The following is a 21,911-nucleotide window of genomic DNA, read 5'->3' as shown; positions in this document are numbered from 1 at the left end:
GGGAGCAAGTGTGCCAGATAGCGCCAGAAGCCACCAGGTGAGAAAAGTTTGGGAACGGAGCTGAAGCCGATGTGGCAAGAGCTTGAGGAGGAGAGAGGTGGCCAGGAAATGGAAGCTCTACGTGTATACAAAGTCCACAGTCATGTAAGACACGTTGGGTCAAGTCAGGATCAGGCTGCCTTGCAGAGGACGCAAGGCAAAATATGAGGGTGAACTAATGGGAGAAAACGAGGAGAGTGAATTCAAAAACAGCATCTCTCAACTTCACCGCAATGAATCATTACTCTCTACTAATGAATCTAAAGGTATCCTGGCTAATACAAGGTCTGCAGGTGGTGATGCCTCACGAGGGAAGATGTTTAGCTACTGTATCTACACTTCCCAGGAAAGTAGTAAAAATTTACGACATGACCTTTAATCCTTGCAACTTGGAAGAATCATCATAAAAGGAAACCTCATTTTTTTTACATAGTGCATAGTCTTCTCTTACCCTTACATTTCACCCAAACCAACGGCCTATGGCTACAGAGACCACAGCCAGTTGATTGAAAAATATCACTTTTAACAAAAAGGCTTTTTTATGCTCATAGCCATAGTACTAGGAATCTAATTAAATACCTTCAGTCTTGCACTTTCCTCTTTTCTCTTTTTGGCTTCCCAGAGTTCCTTCTGATACTCCTGTGCAAGGTTGTCATCTATTAAAGTTAAAACTGCATTTGGGTTTCTTAGCGTTATGATGGTTTGCTCTGCTATTCCTTTTTCAATAGCTTCATTAATGGCTATAACTGCAGCATGCACTGAAAAGAGAAAAAAAAGATTTTTATCAGGAAAGACAACATGGGCAGCTGTAATGACACCACATAAAGTAAGCAGTTTGCTTTCTTTTAATTCACTTTTCTTTTACTTTCTTCTCTGGCTTCCAGTAACAAGGGCAAAAGAAGAGACCCTAGGCACTTCCCAGAGAGCCCCTCCGACGACCTCTCCACCTGCCCATCTATCTTGGGTCCTGTCTCCTAAGCATCTACCGTGTAATCTGTATTAATTTACTCACTACCGAAGAAAGCAAAGGGCCAGGACAGGACGTAGAAAACCAAGAAATATTTTGGAGAATAAATATATTTCTAAAACGTTTTAATTCAAACTGCATAAGTAGATGTTTAAAGACTAAATCAATCCCATGGTTATATTTTCATGTGCTCAACTTAACCATCTACAATACATACAATAAAAACTTCAAAACGGGGCTGAAAGTATTTTCTAAACATTCTATTTCTTGTAACCAAAATCAACGAATAAAGTGTAGGTGAATCCCATGTCAACAGCAAGTTCTGATTTCAGGAGACTCACAAGCAGCTTCATCCACTGACAGTTCATTAGCCAGAATACCACCTATTTTGCTGAAAGATGGCATTTGTATTCCATATTTGTCCAGTTCCTTTCTCATATTACTAATTTCCTCCTCTGAAAAAAAACAACAAACAATATCAAGATGGAGGTAGGAATGAGTATATTCATGTCAAGAAATGTCTTCATCCCCCAGGTCTCTCTCCCCAAAATGCAAGGCTTATTTTTCTAAATAAAGAAAATCAAAAACACGACGCCATTATTTAAAAACAAAAAGAAAGGAAAAAAAATGTCTTTATCAAGAAGGCGGGACATTTCCGAACAAGAACCTTAGGAAGGAGTCAACCTCAGTTTCTCATTTCACAAATGTGGGGACAAGGAAAACTGGTCAAAGACAAACAAGATAATAACGTTTTCTCCTCTGATCAGTACAGAAGAAAAAGGGGTTCGATGATGTCAAAAGGAAAAAAAATATAGATTCATTTTCTTAGTAAACAACCACGTAAAAATCGTAAAGATAAAGAAGAGTACCTGTGAAGTCGACTTTGCCCAACAAATCCTGGATTTGGGGGGCTATCCCTAGTTTGAACAGGTATAAACTGGAAGACAGAACATAAAATTATGAGAAACTTCATCATATAAATCTTAGAATTATAAATTACTTCAATCTTTAAAAAATTTTTTTAATGTTTATTTTTGAGAGAGAAAGAGAAACAGCATGAGCAGGGAGGGGCAGAGAGAGAGAGGGAGACAGAGAATCCAAAGCAGGCTCCAGGGTCCCAGCTGTCAGCACAGAGACCGATGCGAGGCTCGAACTCATGAACCAGGAGATCATGACCTGAGCTGAAGTTGGATGCTTAACCAACTGAGCCCCCCAGGCACCCCCAAAATTACTTCAATCTTAAGGGCTTCTTTAGTTGAGAAAGACCTAAGAGATGATCTCATCTAATTCATTCATTTTATAGATGGAGCAACTGAAGTAACATAGTCCTTGGTCGACGGGGACTATAACCGTAGTCTAAGTCCCAAAGTCCCATGGCATTTCTGTAGGATCAACTAACTCTCTAGCATCCATTTGTACAGAGAATAAGAAACATGACTGATACAAAATTGTAGGTAATAAACCCAAACATTTCCTTGGATATTCCTTGTAGGATTCTTATTTTTTTGAAAGTACAGCTCAAATTTTAATTTCCTTTTCAATATTCCTTTAAGTAACATTTGAGGAAATATTTGTTTTACATTTTCTGAAACAAATACAGTAGCAAGACTATTAGCAGCTGGGGAGATGTTAATGATAAACCATGATATGGGCATACTACTAAGTGGAACATGGAGAATAAACTTTCTGTGTGCATATGTATGTGTGTATTTCAAACCCCTTAAGTAAGGATGGCACCCACTAACCTACCCATAATTTGACAAAAGTTGCTGAGGGCCAGCATCTAAATTTTGCCAAACATGAAAATATATGGTTATGTGGCTTTTTCCACTTAATCACTGAGTCACGGTTTCTGTTCCATATTGATTCTAACCTCCTCAGCCCCAAAGATTAATCCTATCAGTCAACTAAAAAACAAAAAAATCTGTATTCACTTTATTATCAGTTATGATAGGTTTGTAATTTATGAGATTTTTAACTAGAAGTTAGAACTTATACAATAACATAAGAGAAAATGAATTGAAAATGATTTCATTGGCTTGAAATATTTCAAGATTATCACGTCAGATGCTGATGTGAGATATACCTGAGATTATAAAATACATAAAACTTCACTAAAGAAGTTCAAGATTGAGCCTGTTTAAATGGTATTAACACAAACTCTTAAAATGAATGAATACTCAATTTAAGGAGTATGCATTTCAATCTTCTTTGGTCGTTTCTTTTTTTTCTTTCTTTTTAATGTTTATTTTTGTGAAAGAGCACACGTACGCATGCACAAGCGAGGGAGTGGCAGAGACAGGCGGGCAGAGGATCCAAAGCGGGCTCCGCACTGACAGCAGCAAGTCCGATGTGGGGCTCGAACTCGCGAACCATGAGATCATGACCTAAGCCAAAGTTGGATGCTCAACTGATTGAGCCACCCAGGTATCCTCTTTGGTCATTTCTGTACAAAACGATCTTTTGAAAAAATAACACACAGTCCACATTAAAAATTAGTGATTCATGTTAAAAAAAATTATACAGAAAAGCATCATCCAAAGTTAAACACTAAATATTTTGACATAAACACTTTTAATGCTATTTCTGGAAATACCTACCCATAAACTCACATAGTATTCATTATATGAATATACTGTATTTTACCTGTCCAACTGCTGACCATTTAGATGCTAATTATTCACCATTACAAATAATGTTGCAGGAGGGGTGCCTGCGTGGCTCAGTCGGTTAAGCGTCTGACTTCGGCTCAGGTCATGATCTTGCGGTTCGTGGGTTTGAGGCCCGCATCGGGCTCTTTGCTGACAGCTCAGACCCTGGAGCCTGCTTCAGATTCTGTATCTCCCTCTCTCTCTGCTCCTCCCCGGCTCACACTCTCTCTCTCAAAAATAAAATAAAAACATTAAAAAACTTGGGGTGGCTGGGTGGCTCAGTTGTTTAAGCGTCTGACTTCAGCTCAGGTCATGATCTTGCGGTCTGTGAGTTCGAGCCCTGTGTTGGGCTCTGTGCTGACAGCTCAGAGCCTGGAGCCTGCTTCGGATTCTGTGTCTCCCTCTCTCTCTGCCCCTCCCCGGCTCATGCTCTGTCTCTGTTTCTCAGTAATAAAATAAACGTTAAAAAAATTTAAACAAACAAACAAAAACATTAAAAAACTTGGGGCGCCTGGGTGGCTCAGTCGTTTAAGTGTCTGACTTGGGCTCAGGTCATGATCTGACAGTTCGTGGGTTTGAGCTCCACTTCAGGCTCTGTGCTGAATGCTTGCTCAGAGCCTGGAGCCTGCCTCGGATTCTGTGTCTCCTCTCTGCCCCTCCTCCGCTCATACTCTGTCTCGTTCTCTCAAAAATAAATAAGTGTAAATTAAAAAAATTAAAAAAACATTTAAAAACTTAAAACCCCAAATAATGCTACAGGAAACCTACCTATATACAAATACATATTTGTGTATGTACCTTATTTGTTACAATAAATCCCTAAAAACAAAACTGCCACCTTGAAAGACACACAAAGCTTTCAAAGCTTTCAATCCATATTGTCAAATTGTGTTCTAAAAAAGAGATGATACTCATTCTTTGTGAGTAAAGGTTAACAAAACACCATTCCCTCCGTGAAAGAATCTGACTTCTTTCATGGTGTTTTTTTTTTTTAATTTAAATCCAAGTTAGTTAACATACGGTGTAATAATGATTTCAGGAATAGAATTTAGGGATTCATCACAAGCACTCATCCCAACAAGTGCCCTCCTTAATGCCCATCACCCACTTAGCCCATCTCTGCACCCCAAACCCCTCTAGCAACCCTCAGTTTGTTGTCTATATTTAAGAGTCTCTTATGGTTTGTCTACCTGTTTTTATCTTATTTTTCCTTTCCTTCCTCTATTTGCATGTGTTTAGTGCCTTAAAACCCATGAGTGAAATCATATTTGTCTTTCTCTGACAGACTTATTTCACTTATTATAATACCCTCCAGTTCCATCCATGTTGTTGCAAATGGCAAGATTTTCTTTTTGATCATGGAGTAACATTCCATTATTTATATATATGGCATTATACACACACACACACACACACACACACACACACACACACACCCACCCACCCATATCTTCTTTATCCATTCATCAGTTGATGGACATCTGGGCTATTTTCATAATTTGGCTATTGTTGATAGTGCTGCTATAAACCATGGGGAGCATGTGGCCCTTTAAATCGGCATTTTTTGTTATCTTTGGATAAATACCTAGTAGTGCAATTTCTGGGTCACAGGATAGTTCTATTCTTAATTTTTTTGAGGAACCTGTTTTCCAGAGTGGCTGCACCAGTTTGCATTCCTACCAGCAATGCAAAAGGGTCCCCCTTTCTCTGCATCCTTGGCACCATCTATTGTTTCCTGACAGGAATCTAACTTTTAACTTTCTAGCTCTGCTCCCCTAGGAACCTGATAAGCATATTAGTAAGCATAATTGCTGAGGACAAAACACCTCATTCATAAACTGCATCTTGACTTGAAGGAATTATATTAAATTTATTTTTATTTTTTTATTTTAGAGAAAGAGCATGAGTGGGGGGAGGGACAGAGGGAGAGATAGAATCCAAAGCAAGCTCCATGCTCATGAGCCCCCAACGTGGGGCTCAATGCCATGACCCTGGGACCATTGGACCTGAGCAGGAATCAAGAGTAGGATGCTCAACACACTGAGCCATCAGGTGCCCCTTACTTGAAGGAGTATGTTTAGGTGTTCCTGAGTTTGGGGACTGCTAACTTGCATACTCCTTGTAGGGAACTGGGAAGCCCAATGGAAGGTGTTAAAATAGACATTGGCTCCTGGGGCTAAGGTCCTATGCCAAGAAGGCTCCTGCAGTCACCAAGGGAAGTCTCACTCCTCAGCACCTAAGCTGTTACCTAGCCTACAAAAGACAACAGCTTGCAGATGGCTCTGTGGTTAACTGTGTGGAGTGTCACGATGTCTCCCACTGAAGAGCAAACACTTGTTGTGCCAGCAGACTGCTTTTCGGGCTTCTCTATCCTTCTGAGCAACTAGGGCAGATGTGGCTTATAGCAGTTAAGAGAATGGACACTTAGCTGAACCTAAGAACCCACTGATGACTGGGACCTTACTCCACCACGTATCCAAGAGAATGCCATTTTCTTGCTTCGCTTATCACCACAGAATACTATCCATGAAAACCTAGGAAATCTGAGAGCCAAAAAATGTTAAGTCTGCATTCTCTTTTGTTAGTTGTTGAGGGTAAACATTTTTCCAAACACATATGGTTCCATGGCCCTTTTTTCCCAGGAATGCCCATTAATGAAATTTTGAATTTTAAGTGGTTTTTTTTGGGAGAGTTTACCTTTCTTTCATACCCACTTTCCCTCAAAACCAGTATCAAAGAAAAAAGAACAAATGACATTTTAAACATGGTAACTAATTTTACTACTGACTTCCAATATGATATTTGTATCCACAGGTGGAAAACATATTAGACTCTGAACATTCTTCAAATTAAAATAGGAATTATGTATTCATAATTCAAAGCTAGAAAGACAGGATACATCCCTTAATTTAAATTCAAGGTCTTTAGAGATTATCAGGGATAAAAAACTATTTACACAGCCTCTACAGACTTCATTACCGAAGGCTCACGCCAAACAAGTCATTAGAATTAAAATTAGTCGGCTGACATTTTCAAAACCGTAATATTTTATGAACCGCTTCTCAACTCATTATTACATGGGACAACTATTCCTGTTAGAACGAAGACCATATCATGCAGAACAAATGAAATGTCACCGTCTTCAACTGTTCCTCTGTAAAAGGTACTACAAAATGAAACAGAATTGGGACACCAATTTGACAAATAAATTATATTTTAAAAAAAATTTTCAAAAAAAACCACAAAAAAATAAACAGAACTAAACAGATAGGAATGGAAAAGCTTCAAAAGAATTTAAGGAAAATAAAAATCAAGCCACACATTAAGAAACGATAAAAAAAAACATTGTATCTCTTCAGTTAGTACCTAATTTGCATTTTCCTCTTCTCTTTTTACAACTCAATTTAAAAATATACATGACCTAATTTACAAAAAACTATAAAAATAATTTAGTACGAGAAACTGAAAATGTGACAGTAAAATTTAAGTAGGAGACACACATAAAATGTCTTCTAAGAACCCATTTTATATCTGTAATTAAGTGTTTAAAGTTTTTTTTTTAAGATTTTATTTTTAAGTAACCTCCACACCCAACGTGATGCTAGAACTCACAACTCCAAGACCAAGAGTTGCACGATTCACTGAATAAGCCAGCCAGGTGTTCCTGTTAAGTGTTGTTTTTTAAGGCATAATACTGGTATAAATACTCTGCTAAAGTTTGAATATACCTCAAAGTTAACATTCTTTTTTTTTTAATTTTCTTAAGTTTATTTATTTATTCTGAGAGAGAGAGAGAGAGAGATAGCACAAGTGGGGGAGGGGCATAGGGAAGGAGACAGAAAATCCCAAGCAGATTCCATGTTGTCAGCTTGGAGCCTGATGTGGAGCTCGAAATCACGAAACCATGAGATCATGACCTGAGCCAAAACCAAGAGTCGGACACTTAACCAATGGAGCCACCCAGGAGCCCCAAAGTTAACATTCTGAATCAAAAACTGAGCTAATGAATACCTATTATCCTTGATATATTTGCACTTCTATTTCCCCACATATGCAATGTTGGGATCATCTAGAATTTTATTTTATTATTATTTTAAAAATATAATTTATTGTCAAGTTAGCTAACATGGAGCGTATACAGTGTGCTCTCAGTTTCAGGGGTAGATTCCCATGATTCGTCGCTTATGTACAACATCCAGTGCTCATCCCAACAAGTGGATCATCTAAAATTTTAGATCCATCCTTTCATTTTCATGTTACATAGCAAAAATTTAGGCAGCTATATATTTTATTAGTTTTTCTAATTTCATCTGTATCCAATTTTCCTCTTTCTTAATTTTATCTTTGTTTTTGTTCTACTTAAGCACAAGTGTTCAGTAAGTATATGTTAAGTAGGTAAGGTGAATAAACTATAAATAGCACATGGTTTACTATTTTCATTTTCTCCTTGGGTGTTGCTTCTTCTTGTTCAATCTAATGCCACTTTCGGAGTGTTGGTTTCCCTCAAAGGTCTGGCATTTCTTGATTTGGGGCTCATCTAGGGGCTTGAGACTCACTTTCTGCCATTGTTGACCACAGGATCCCCTGACAGGAGCCAGCCTTAGGGAGACTGCGTGGGAACACAGGGCTGACACCACAAGGGTGCCCCATGTCCTGCCTTCTTATATCAGGGCTCCCTGTGCTTTCATGTGGTCATTAGCTATCTTAGGGGCTTTCTTGGGGTCATTAGCTATCTTGGGGACTGGCATGCTACACTGCCATCAGCATCTGCACTTACTGCTGCCAGGAAGGATCAAGTCAGTGGGTCCACATTCAACAACACTGATTTTGGAGCTCTCTTTTTCCTGCTTCCTTGGAGCAAGCCCCAGGACAGCTCCTGGCTCTGCTGCATCCTGTGATTTTTGAGCTGGGTTCTTCTGTCTTGTTTCTCAGTCAATCCAGTCCTGTCTTTCTGGTCAGTGGATGGCATTCTTTCTTATTGCAAGTAATTTTTTTTTTAATTTTTTTTTTAACGTTTACTTATTTTTGAGACAGAGAGAGACAGAGCATGAACAGGGGAGGGACAGAGAGAGAGAGAAGGAGACACAGAATCTGAAACAGGCTCCAGGCTCTGAGCTGTCAGCACAGAGCCCGACGCGGGGCTCGAACTCACAGACTGTGAGATCATGACCTGAGCCGAAGCCGGACGCTCAACCGACCAAGCCACCCAAGCGCCCCAGTATTTTTTTTTTTAATTACTACTTTAGTAATTTCATGTCAGTTTTGGAAAGGGACGAGGAGAGTTGTGCTCAGTCAGTGACCTTGACACAACTGTTTTCACATTATTTCCTTCGTCTATCCATTCATTTAATCACTATGCATGGAATATCTACCATGTAAAAAATATTTTCTCTACCACACTCTTCCTAAAATAAACGTGTTTAAGCTTCCACAAAATACAGGTTTGTTGATGAGGCGCCTGGGTGGCTCAGTCAGTTGAGCATCTGACCCTCCCCTGCTCATGCTGTCTCTCAAATAAATGTTAAAAAAAAAATTTAAAAAAATACAGGTTTGTTGGTAATAGAAATTGTCACTATTATACTAAACAAAAGTGCTAATTTTCCCCTGTGGGACTGAAAAAATTAGGCGACTTATTTCAATGATACTTTCTACTTCTCCATTATATGCTGTAATACTTAATACAAACCTCAAATAAGCAAACATCCTGGTTTAACTAAAACTTACCACAAGGTGGTGCTAAGAAGTTACCTTCTGAATCAAAGAATCTTCACTTTCAAAGTTATTTCAAATAACAGATTTTCTCAAATTAGTATGGATCAGTTAGAAATCTCATTTGCATATAGTACATACATTCGCCAGAAATGTCTAAATGTTAATGCGTTTTTTTTTAACTTGGCTTCAATTTTCAACAATTATTGCTTCCAATGTTGAACTTTAAATTATTAGCTCTTAAAAAAATGCTACTTGTCACGGTATGGGAGACTGATAATGAATTTCTGCGTGGGAGGTAAGAGGATTACTCAAAAGGGCAGTTTATTCTGTACTAATCCACTATTCCCGTGCTGAAAAGAACCTACAAGAGCAGCCCTCTCCTTCCCAAGCATTTAAATTTAAATGAGACCATTCATTACCTGAAGCATATAGGAAATACAGAGTCTTGATCTTGAAGCAATAATTAAAAAACCCGCCTGTCCAATATAAAAAAAAACAAGACACCAATTTCTTGGAGTTCTTCAACACAACTTTTTAAGCACCTTTCATGCCTAACAGTCAACTCAAAGGGCTAAGAGGGTTCCAAAGGAAGCCAAGGAATTAATATCACCAAAGCTTTGCTTCCCCCAGATACGAAAGCACGTGGTATGAAATAAGGAGTCTCTTATCACATCAAAGGGAAAGCACACTTGTGTTGCTTAGAGAGGCAAGTTTCAGAGAGGCTGTCCTGAGGTAGGTAAAGCACCGCTGGTCCATGTGCTCCCATTTGTATTAATAATATCCGTTCTAGCACAGGAAGCAATAAAGTAAAAACAAAAAAAAAATCTATCAGGGTTTAGCCTACTACTTTCAATATATACGTTAAAAGGTGCCATAGCAACGAACTGCACACTCGGAAGGCAGGGACTGAATTTGTTTCAGCTTTTCTGGATCAAATCGTCGGCGGCTCACTTTATGCTGTAGGATGTGAGATGAATGGCTGTCAGTCCAAGTGTCAGGCTGACCACGAAGACCACGGGACTGGAATCCTAAGACCCGGATCGCGGTCACAAGACTGGCGCCACCTAGATGTGTGGCTCTGAGCAAGTCACCTAACCCATGCTTTCGGCCCCCTCATCTGTGAAAGAAGCATCGGGACTAAAATAACTTCTCAAGGTCTTTCCAGTTCTGAGGTTCCTAGATTTCTCATTTTAAAACTTCTTCAAATTAACAGCTTAGAGGCCTGTGCTAACGTTCAAGTTGGATGCTGCTGTTAGAATTTTCTGAGGAGTGTGGAAATACCTGACTCCCTTCTGCTACGACTGAGCCAGTAACAGCCCAGGATCTGGTCACACAGCCTGGCTTTGAATTCCAACTCTGCCATATACTAGCTGTGTGACCTCAGGCTCTCTGTACCTCCAATGACTTGGTTATAAAATGGGATTATTAACAGCCTGTACCACACAGGTGTGCTGTGAGGATTAAGTGAGACTGCCCCTGTTAAAAAGTACTTTGAATAGTGCCAGGCATCAGTCGGTTAAGCATCCAACTTTAGCTCAGGTCATGTCTGTGAGTTCAAGCCCCCGTGTCGGGCTCTGTGCTGACAGCTCAGAGCCTGGAGCCTGCTTCGGATTCTGCGTCTCCCCATCTCTGTGCCCCTCCCCTGCTCACGCTCAACCTCTGTCTCTCAAACTGAATAAATGTTAAAAAAATTTTTTTTAAAGTGCCAGGCATAAAATTATTTGTTTTATTATCACTATGATCCTTGTTAAATGTGTCCTTTATTAACATATGAATAATAAGCAACCTAATAACAACACATTAATAACTCATCACATCAGTTTCCCCATTTTCGACACTAAGAATCTTTTCTATTTTTCCCTCACTGGCTCCATGTTTGAAATCATTTTTTTCTACAGAACCAAATTATTTTCCCATCTTTGTCACATACATCACTGCCAGTACCCTGTCAAAACCCAGTGTTCTAATATTCAATTAAAAATAAAAAAGATCCTGAGGCAGCCTTACCATAGGGAAATCAGTTCAGTTAACCCAACTAAAAAGTTAAAAATATGTACGCCAGAGACGTAAATTTGGGATCAGTGGTGTTTATGTGCTGTGTTAGGTGACGGCATGATTGGCATGATTCACAGCCTCCAAGAGTTTAGAGTTTAGCAGGACAAAAAGGTAGAGCCATGATACTAATTCAGGATAGGAGGGGGAAAGTGTGGGGGGAGGATTCTGAACAAGAAGTGATCTGAAAGCTATGTGAGGTGTAATCGTCCTCATCTTCATCCCACATACTGCCATCTCCGCACATCCCTTCTGAGAACACAGAATTAGAGCCTGCCCTTTGGGTTAAGGAACAATTTCTAGGAAGCCTATTGATAAATGCAAGCATGTTGTCTATCAGATATGCAATTGATCTGGTATGAGCCATCAACTGTTTTTTTTTTTTTTTTAAGGTCAAGGGTCCTTCAGGTATAGAGTATAAGACAGGCAAAGTTCTACATTAACCCCTGAGGACCAGACACAACATCAACCTGGTAAGCAAGGCAGCCGCCGGGCTGTGGAAAGGCTGCAGAGGAGCCCTACTTCACTAAGCGGTCAGGACACTCGGGACAACTGCTTCATCAGAAGCGGGGTTGCCACAGCCATTCTCACAAATGTGTGCTGCTTTGGCATCATCACTGCATGTGAAAACATGACCGCTGGGACAGTCATGACATCATCACAGCAGGAGCATTAACCATGACATAGAGGGGAGGTGGGCAGATCTTTCTTTAGCTTATTGTTGTCAGGGTCTTAACGGCCCAGGAAACTTTATACAGTAAGAAAAGCAGAATCCAGAATCCTAATTTATCAAATGAGAAAAATCATTATGAACAGATGGCTTGCAAGGGATTCCTTGGAGGGTAGTTGATTTCAGGTCATAAAGCAGAAATAATCATGATAGCACTGGAACATCCTGTTGTAACCACAAAGCAAGGATATTTCCAAAAATGTCAGGGGCAGGGCTACAAGGATAAAGGGGCTGGCCCCAAAGAGTTTCCACTGACCAAGGTGAAATCAGTCTGGTCCATCAAAATAGAACCTATAGGGGCGCCTGGGTGGCTCAGTCAGTTAAGCATCTGATGTCGGCTCAGGTCATGATCTTATGATTTGTGGGTTTGAGCACCGCGTTGGGCTTTGTGCTGACAGCATGAAGCCTGCTTGGGATTCCTTGTTGTCTCTCTGCTCCTCCCCCACTTGCATTCTCTCTCTCAAAATAAATAAATAAACTTAAAAAAAATTAAGATACTAACCTAGTTAAGTCTGTGAAAGGCCAGGAGTTCAAAACAACAATCAAAAAAGAATGGTACAAATTGTACGAAAGCAAATTGCAATACAAATTGATAAAGTAAGACATGCATAATTATGTGCATTGATTTCAGCAAGGTGGGAAGTGTTATTAAAATACAGGTGCTTTGTTTTTTTCTACATCTGTCTACAGGGTAGAGGTATGTACTTGTTTTTACATTATTTACATTATACTTACACTGCAAGAAGAGAAACCAAGAACTCTAAGCCAGAGTGTGGTAGAAAACCAAGAAAGTGATCCACGATAAGAAATGACGGAAGAACACAGTTTGTGACAATAACAGTGAGTGAAAAGAGGGCCTGACAGTGACAGTCACACAATCGTTAAGCAGAGAGAAGATCCAGAAACATGATCTGAGATGATAAATTAGCCAAATGGCCCAAAGAACATTAGGTAGAGTCAACCCTTCATCTCATGGGTGAAAAACTTCTAGAATGCCCAACTAATTTCAAGAAAATGTTCCAAAGGCATACATAAGCTTCTAATAATGTTAACAGATCTGGCCAATACATCATTATGACAGGACAATGGGTTATGTAACATGGCCAAGTGAGACTTAGGTGGTAAATCATTTCTGGGTAAGGGGGGATGAGATAGTGGTGGGGACCAGATTGAAAATAAAAACCTACCTGAAAATGAAAAAAATTTCAGCTTGATACTGAAAATTTAAAAGGTCAGACTGATTTCACCAGTCAGGTTTATCCTGATGCCTGGTAGGCAGGGTCTGACTCACCTCGGGGGAAGAAGCCAATTGGTACCATGTGCTGCCTGACAAGTAACTGATCAAAATCGTATCTGTAACCTGGGGACGTTTGAAGGTGTTCTTTTACTTCTGGTGCCCTTAAAATTATGTCAACTCAGGCTATGGATCAATGTATAATAGTCCTAGGATGAGTCAAAACTAGTGTATAAATAATTACGCTAGGGAAACTTACCATGTAGATCTTTCAGAATAGGTTTAAGTGGGGTAAGTCTGTAATAATGTACCTGGGTTTTTCATCTGCACTTCAAGTTACTTGACATATTCCAAAAATCAGTTCTACTAAAATTTTTAAAGTAATTCAATTTTATAACCAGTGTTTACACATTTAACAGTTGTTTAGTAAGTTGAGCAATAAACAACATGTAAAAAGTATTCTTCTCCATGCATAAAAGCTCAGATGGTTAAAAAATCATTAGCAGTAACTTGTTACCAAGGCTCTCACTTCTTAAACTGGTTTCTTTTCATTGTAGACTTTCATACATTCCTAGTGAAGCCACAAAGGGAAAATACGCCATGTATACATTTGAAGTGCAATTATGCCAAGAGAGTCACAAACAGTGTTTTTTACTTGGTGGTGTGATAACGGGTACTCTGTTTTTTTTTTCTTTAAGCTTATGTATTTATTTTGAGAGACAGAGTGAGTGGGAGAGGGGCAGAGAGAGAGAGAGAGAGAGAAAGAGAATCCCAAGCAGGCTCCACCCTGTCCGTAAAGAGCCCCATACGGGGCTCACACCCACGAACCGTGAGATCATGACCTGAGCCAAAATCAAGAGTCAGATACTCAACCGATTCACCCTGATGCCCTGATAATGGGTACTTAAAGCTAGTTTTCCTTTGATATTTTTTTCTGAGTTTTCCCGACTGTTCCCTAGATGAGAATTTAAATTTTCTATTTTAAATAAGAAAAAAGATAACAAACATTTCTTTGAAAAAAGAATGAGGTCACCTATCACGGAGGTGAGGATTTCCTCTGGGGCTGCTGTGCTGTCATTCACTGTCCCGTCAGCTTGATAACACCAAGCAGACAAAGGGAGCAATGAGCTGCAGCAAGCAAGACCCGGGTCAGAAATACGAGTAAAAAGGTGAGGACCAGGCAGGAAAAGAGGAAAGCAGACACAAACAGGAAGCAAAGGCAAAACCCCAGAGGATCTTAATGCAGTTTAAGCCCACATCAAGAAGACAGGAAACAAAAGACAAGTCGGCAGGGCTGAGAGAGAACTTTGCAGATCACACCAGGCCCAATGGACTGAGGCAGCGGGATGGTAGTGCCTGGGTACCCAGGGGATCTTTCCACCTGGCTCCTGATCTATATACTCAGAACCTCTGACCTGCCTAATTTCCTGTCCAGTAATGACGATTCAGTACACTAGGAATGTTGCTGTATCCCCAGCCAGGATATAATGGCTGGATATGTATTTGTTCATTTCCAGCATCACTTCTAATTATCTAGTGAGAGCAAACCCATTGTACTTATTCAAGAGCTCTGCTACCTGGTTTCCAAACGCGTCTTGCCCAACAGAGCAGAATATTGGCCTCATTTGAGTGACTGTACTCTAAACCAATGAGAAAAAATGTTTTGATAAAAAAAAAAAACAGTAGATTAGGGGTGCCTGGGTGGCTCAGTTAGTTGAGCATTTGAAAAAACTGTAGACTAAAAAATAAAAAAACAAGAAAAAAAAAAGGAAAGAAAACAACTTTGGATATATGCCAAGAAGTAGCCGTACAGTAAGTTTACGACAGAGAAAAAGTGAATAGCATTCTCCCAGGGAATGCTATTTATTGGGCAAACATTAAAGATCCTATTTAAGGTCAGATCTGGTGATTGACAGGCTTATTAGGAATCTGCTGAGAATGAGTAACAGTAATGGAGACTTCCATGATAAGTAATTGCCTGAATGAGAAAATAATCCTAGAAACTATACCAACATCTGCATACAAGTGGCAAGAATAAGAAGGTGCCTTTTCTTTATTTACCAAGCTGTTGAAGCCACTGTTAAAACTATCACAAACACATTCGTAAATCTCAGGGTAGTTCTACATAATTTCTGTGGAAGAACAGTGACATCACTAGGAAGGAACTTAGCACACCATTTCTTCATAAGCAGCTTAACATTAACACCCCAGGGGTCCACCTCAAGAAATCAATTTAAATTTGTCCAAGATACTCCAAGAGCATGCCACAGATTTGGAGATTAGCACTATGATGCGTGGATATGATAATGACATTAACTAATGGTAGCTAGCTTTCATAGGTCACAAAATCATTCTAAACTATGAAAAATATTTGACAAGGAATGTTGGGCAACACATCTGAAATTAATCCTCACAATAAGCACTTGTGCACAAAAAGCTTTTAGAAACACGGCTGGCATAATGATATACTAGCCACACAAGAGGAGGCAGGCAGAGAATTGTTTTTTCCTCCCCTGATTCTAAATTACAAGAATAAAAAGAAATTACAGAAAAGGCACCTAACATTTGGTCTATATTTGTGGCAGCTGTCATCTTCCAAAGAAATCTTGCAAGTACTGATCAGGGGGGAAAAGTCAAATTATATGACATAATCAAAATTCTTTTCTAGTAGGCCAGCAGTGCAATGACTTATTGTAGAAACCTTTTCCTTTGGAGAGGAAAAGAGCCAGGAAGAAGTTAATATAAACCTCTATGCAGAAGACTCTGCCAGGAAAATGACTTGTAGTGATATAAACATAAGGCAGATGTTCTAAAAGAAATTTAAAAGTTAATTAGACATGAAGTCTTCCAGCCATTACCTGTGTGTATGCAAGACAACAGCCACAAAGTGGGTTTTTAGAATCGTCTTTGTTACCATCTAAAGATAACATTTCTTCCAGGCCAGTAAGATAAAAAATGATCTGTGAGCTAGCAGAATTTAAGCAATTCCAAAAATAAGGTAAAACAATTGCTTTAAAATAATGAATGTATCTTGATTTGATGCATTTGTATCAACTCCTATGCTGCTTCTTTATCCTTATGGTGCAAGTTCTACTGAGCAAAGGTCAAAAGAAACTATCTTTATATTGGACTTTACCAGCCTATGGTAAGAACCGAAGCTAAACAATAATTTAAGAGTACCAAAATTGTAATGACCATTAAAGCTGCTCATTTGATGTATTTTGGCTATATTTGTAGAGTAGACCATAACTCAAGAATGTGGTAACATATTATGAGATTCCCTAGAAGTTTCAACTTAAATTTTCTCAGTATACTTATAGGTCTTTAATTCATTTTCTGGTTTTCTATTTTGGATTAGATTTTAAAAATTAGAAAAAGTATTTTTCAAGTTCAAGGACTGTATTTTTGTGCCAATTTAAAATATTTTCTGCTGGGGCACCTGGGTGGCTCAGTGGGTTAAGTGTCTAACTCTTGGTTTCAGCTCAGGTCATAATCTCAGTTGGTGAGTTTGAGCCCCACACTAGGCTCTGTGCTGGCAGTGGGGAGCCTGCTTGGGATTCTGTCTCCATCTCTGACCTTCCCCCAACGGCGTTGTCTCTCTCTCAAAATAAATAAGTAAACTTAAAAAAATAAAATAAAAATTTTTGTGCCAAATTCACAACTCAATCCAGTTAAAAAATTCTTCAGATTATTTTACTTAAATAAGATCCCTCTTTTAAAATAGAAATCCCAGTTCCATTTAAATCTACTTCCTAGACTTCTAGCTGTATTTTTTCCTCACCTCAATGCATGAATGCAATATATCATTCTTGGTATGTTTTTCCGGTCATAAACATCTGTTGTTTCTGGATAAAATATCTGGAAAATAAAAGAAACAATGTGTTCATTATGTTTTGCTTTTCATAGTTATTTTAAATCTCTCAAATGATGCTTTGATTGTCCTTGCTGTACTGCATTTACTTAAATTTAGAGGAACCTCTCAAATGTTGGTTCCTCTCACTCTACAGGCAAACCCAGCGCTCCACCTGGTCTCCCGTCTGACAGTACGCCCCCTAGTGGGCTCAGGAGAGTGAGGGGTTCTCAGGTGGCCACTCCAAGAAGGCTGCGCCCACAGGGCTAGGTGGGCAGCTTTAGTCCACGAGGAATGGGCTGATTCAGACTCTGCTTTCTGTAGCAGCGTCATTCTGGTGAGGCACCAGAGGTACCCTAGCCTAAGAAGGGTATCCATCTTACAGCATTTTATTATAACACTAAAAACCTAGCTACACAGTTGTGTAAACAAATATGCACACACACAATACGCACTGATATTTTTTTCTTCTTGAAGGAATATATTTTACCGGATAGAACCTGAAGAGTATTATCAAGTGTGAAAGAAACATTAGCTATAGTCCCACTTTCCAGATTGTTACTACTATTAGCATTTTGGTATATATTCTTCGGTATGGGACTTTCAGTATGTTTCTCTGATTTTTTATGTTTAAGTATGCATGTGAAAACAAAACTGTAATACTATTAGCCTATTTTGACACACTTAGTAGAGCTTGACCATTTTCCATCCATTTTGTAAGAACATTCCTTTTAATGGATGTGTATGAACCTTTCATCTTTCTGAACAATAATTTAGCCAGTTCTCCATGGCTGAACTTTTTTTGGCTCCCAATTTGTCCCTATTAAAAGTCACTGCAATGAACATCCCTGAATTTGCTGAACGCCTGATTACTTCTTTTGGATACACACCTAAATATGGAAGTACTGAATCGTTAAGTTTGAACACTGAGGCTTTTAATACACATTTACACTACTTTTAAGCTTGAAACGAAAAGCTTGATAAGAAGCAGATTTCACAATAGGGCATCAAACTTCTCTGTTCCTAAGCACCAAAAAATGGAGAATTAGGCTGGAGGCTTCTAAGATTAAGATAAGCATACTAGCACTGCTGGCTTTCAGTAAATATTTTAGAAAAGGTGACATAAAAACTAAAATTAAATCATGTATCATATGGTAGCACTAGACATTCAAGTGCAGCTTTCTATGAGACACTGAAAAAAAGCTGAGAAATTAAAGAAGCAAAGTTTCCTTGGCCTCAAATGTATAGCCACTCAGGGCTTCAAGCAATGGCTGTAGCCTAGGAAATTTCAAAGGTCTTTTCAACTTTCCTTTAACACATTTGCTTTTCAAGCGTTAGCCAGAAGAGGATTCCCCATTCCGAAGAACGTGACCAGGTTGAAAGTTCCACTACGGAAAAAGATCATCACAACTCCCCATTCCCTTTCCTTTAAACAACCTTTTACATTTCTTTATATCTTCTACATAGAAATACATATTTATATAAATACTGTTTCAGCTCTTTTAGAAAACCTTTATGAATTGGTCTTCTTTTGACAGTAAGATGGGATCGGTTTATTTAGCTCACCAGAACATTTTATTCATTACTGTATCCCCAGCACGTAGCATGGTGCTGAGCAGAGAGGAGGCACTCAGTATTGATAAGTGAAGGCATTAATAGGAGTCAAATACATCAGCCAATACACTATTGGACTCTCATACTTGCAATGAGAGTATGCAATCACTTCATAAAAATCAGTGTTAAAACAGAATCTGCTACATGGAACTCTTATTTGGCTTAAAATTAAGGAGAACCTGGTCTAACACACACAATTGGAAAAGGTTTAAATCTAATCTATGAAACCTAACAAAATTATCCTAACTTAAATAACGGTGCCTCATACCAAAAATCCAATTTGAATTTCTTTATTAATCTGTTTACCTACCCAGTTAGTACATGCTAAATGACAATCTAGAACTATGAGTTCTGAATTCTAACTGGTGCCCAGAAGGGAACAGCATTTTAGGAGAAGGGAAAGTAATTTGATTAAAAATCAAAGAATACATCAATATTGACTATTCTGAGATAAAATATGCTGAGCTAAAACAGTTATGAGCACAGATATATTGAAAATAGGCATTCATAATTTGCATTAAGGAATCTCTTGTTTTTGTTGTGGTGGGTGTTTTGAATTTAAACCTTGACAAATAATAATAACAAAAACAACACAGGTCTTACATCAGTAACATGTCTCCTTGCCTTCAAGCGGGACCACTCCTACACCATTTCTTTAAAACAGCTATACAGAATAATCAACAGAAAGGGTTGTACTATCGACACATACAAAAACCTGATGGATCTGGAGGGCATTGTGCTTACTGAAAAAGTTGATCTCCAAAGACTACCTACTTATGACTCCATTTATAACATTCTTAAAATGACCAAACTATAGAGATGGAGAACAGATGAGTGGTTGTCAGGGGACAGAGCTAGGGAAATGAAATGACAAGTCCCACTCCTCCATGGTATCTGTATCTTAATTGTGGTAGTCACACAAATACATTCATGGAAGAAAACAGCATGGAAACACACTCACACCTGAATGCATCTAAAAATGGTGAAAAAGAAGTAAAGTCTGTAGCCTAGTTAACCAATGTGAATTTATTATCTTACTATTGTTACTAGATGTCACCAATGGGGGAAGCTGAACAAGGATATACACAGATGTACTATTTTTGCAACTTCCTGTGGTTCTATAATTATTTCAAAATAACAAGTTCAAGAAATAACTCGACAATTTCTAATAAATGTAATTATTTCCTCATTTCCTCTACTTGTCTATTTGTCTCTCAGGCTTAAGGGCACCTGCTCTTTCAATCTAAGAAGCTCTGAATATTTGCAGAATTTTATTTGGGACAGCTATTTCAAGAGTCAGGGCTGTAACCCAGTAGCTTTTAACATTTCAAGTGATAATATGATTTATAACAATACTTTCTAAAAATACCTTTATCGCGATAATTTAGAGAGCTACAATCTAGACTAAGATAATACATTATATAAAGTACACATGGCAACACAAAAAAGGGAGGTGACTATTTTAAATCAACTATCTACCTGTAAAGCTTGTTCTGACCTTGTTTCATTAATACACAGTTACACCTAGCTGCTCTCAATTTGTATACACACTTAATTCTGAGTTCTTGTCATAGATTACTTTGTATAGGCCTTTCCATATTCCTGTTTAGTCCTCACATTTGTCATGCCTGAGGCAATAAGGCCATCTGCTCCATTAACATACCCCAGTATACCAAGTCCTTTTTCATAATGAGGAGTTTGCAATGACCCCTTTTGGCTTCCCACTTCGGACTTACCTTGGGTAGACCAATAGACTCCATTGCTCGTAACCACTGGACTGTATTATCTGTGTGTCGAAAATGGAGGCCGGATTTCTAATGCAAGGATGGGGAGAGAGGAGAAGAAGGGACCACGTGAAAAGTGAGTCATTTGTAACAACTTTATTTCATTAGCAGGATGTTTTCCAATTGTATTTCTCCTAAAATAGAGTTATTAAATCATAAAGTAACTGGAGACACAATAAAGAAGAGTAGGCTATCTCAGCAACACTGTTTATAATAGACCATTCCAATTTCCACGATTCACATATTTGAGGTAACTCTGAACTAGAATCTCAAAGACCATTTAATGTCTAGCACATGCCTAAAGATGTTTTATGAGACACGTGTGCACAAGCATGCACGCACATATACACACACACGGTGTCAAGATTTTGCCAACCACGGCTGAAAAAACTAGCAACTTCAAGAAAAACGAGATTTTTAGAAGATTAAATGTCTTTTTTCCTGGTTTCTGGTTTCGGCAAAACAGTTTTTCCAATCATAAATATGATTTCTGCAGAAAACCTGGAAAACACACAAAAATACAAAGATGAAAACAAAAACCATCCCACAATTCAGAGGTATATTGTAGTATCTCTTCCTCCTATAATTATTTAAAAATTTTTTAAAATGTTTATTTATTTCTGAGAGAGAGAGAGAGAGAGAGAGAGAGAGAGAGAGAGAGAGAGAGAACATGAACAGGGGAGGGGCAGAGAGAGAGGAAGACACAGAATCTGAAGCAGGCCCTGGGCTCTGAGCTGGCAGCACAGAGCCTAACGCGGGGCTTGAACTTGTGAACTGCGAGATCATGACCTGAGCCGAAGTCAGATGCCCAACCAACTGAGCCACCCAGGTGCCCCTCTTTCTCCTACAATTATTTAAAAAGGTTTATTTATTTGAGAAAGGGAGAGACAGCATGGGCAGGGGAGGGGTAGAGACAGAAAGTGAGAGAGAGAATCCCAAGCAGGCTCCATGCTATCAGCCCAGAGCCTGACGCAGGCTCGATCTCACAAAACGTGAGATCATGACCTGAGCAGAAATTGAGAGTTGGACACTTAAATGACTGAGCCATCCAGGCACCTGTATTCCTCCTATAAGTTAATCCTAACCTTTGCCTTGTGTAAGAAGTAAACCTTCAGTGGAAATGTTTTACAAGAACTTTTTCTACCCACACAATGAGAATAGGCTTTCTAGGTCTTCCGTTTTTCTTTACAATCTTCATCGGCCACCATTTTCTTTTTTTTTTCTGCCCAGTCTATAACTATGGTATCCTTGTCTGTATCTAATGAAGTTTTATCAGGT

General features: G+C 38.8%; 1 protein-coding gene across 2 annotated transcripts in view; it reads right to left on the bottom strand.

The window, feature by feature from the left end:
• Window positions 1-21,911, bottom strand: part of IQGAP2 (IQ motif containing GTPase activating protein 2) — a 292,655-nt gene that overhangs the window by 116,770 nt on the left and 153,974 nt on the right. For both annotated transcript variants that reach the window (XM_027039688.2, XM_027039709.2), the window contains 5 exons: window positions 20,586-20,663; window positions 17,167-17,243; window positions 1,876-1,943; window positions 1,348-1,461; window positions 619-797 (listed from right to left, as the gene is read on the bottom strand). In XM_027039688.2, the coding sequence (XP_026895489.2) occupies window positions 619-797; window positions 1,348-1,461; window positions 1,876-1,943; window positions 17,167-17,243; window positions 20,586-20,663 (516 nt within the window). The remainder of the gene's footprint in view (window positions 1-618; window positions 798-1,347; window positions 1,462-1,875; window positions 1,944-17,166; window positions 17,244-20,585; window positions 20,664-21,911) is intronic.

This window comes from Acinonyx jubatus, chromosome A1, assembly GCF_027475565.1.
Source record: "Acinonyx jubatus isolate Ajub_Pintada_27869175 chromosome A1, VMU_Ajub_asm_v1.0, whole genome shotgun sequence".
Classification (NCBI taxonomy): domain Eukaryota; kingdom Metazoa; phylum Chordata; class Mammalia; order Carnivora; family Felidae; genus Acinonyx; species Acinonyx jubatus.
The sequence above is the reverse complement of the archived record's forward strand: the minus strand, read 5'-3'. Positions and strand labels throughout refer to the sequence as shown.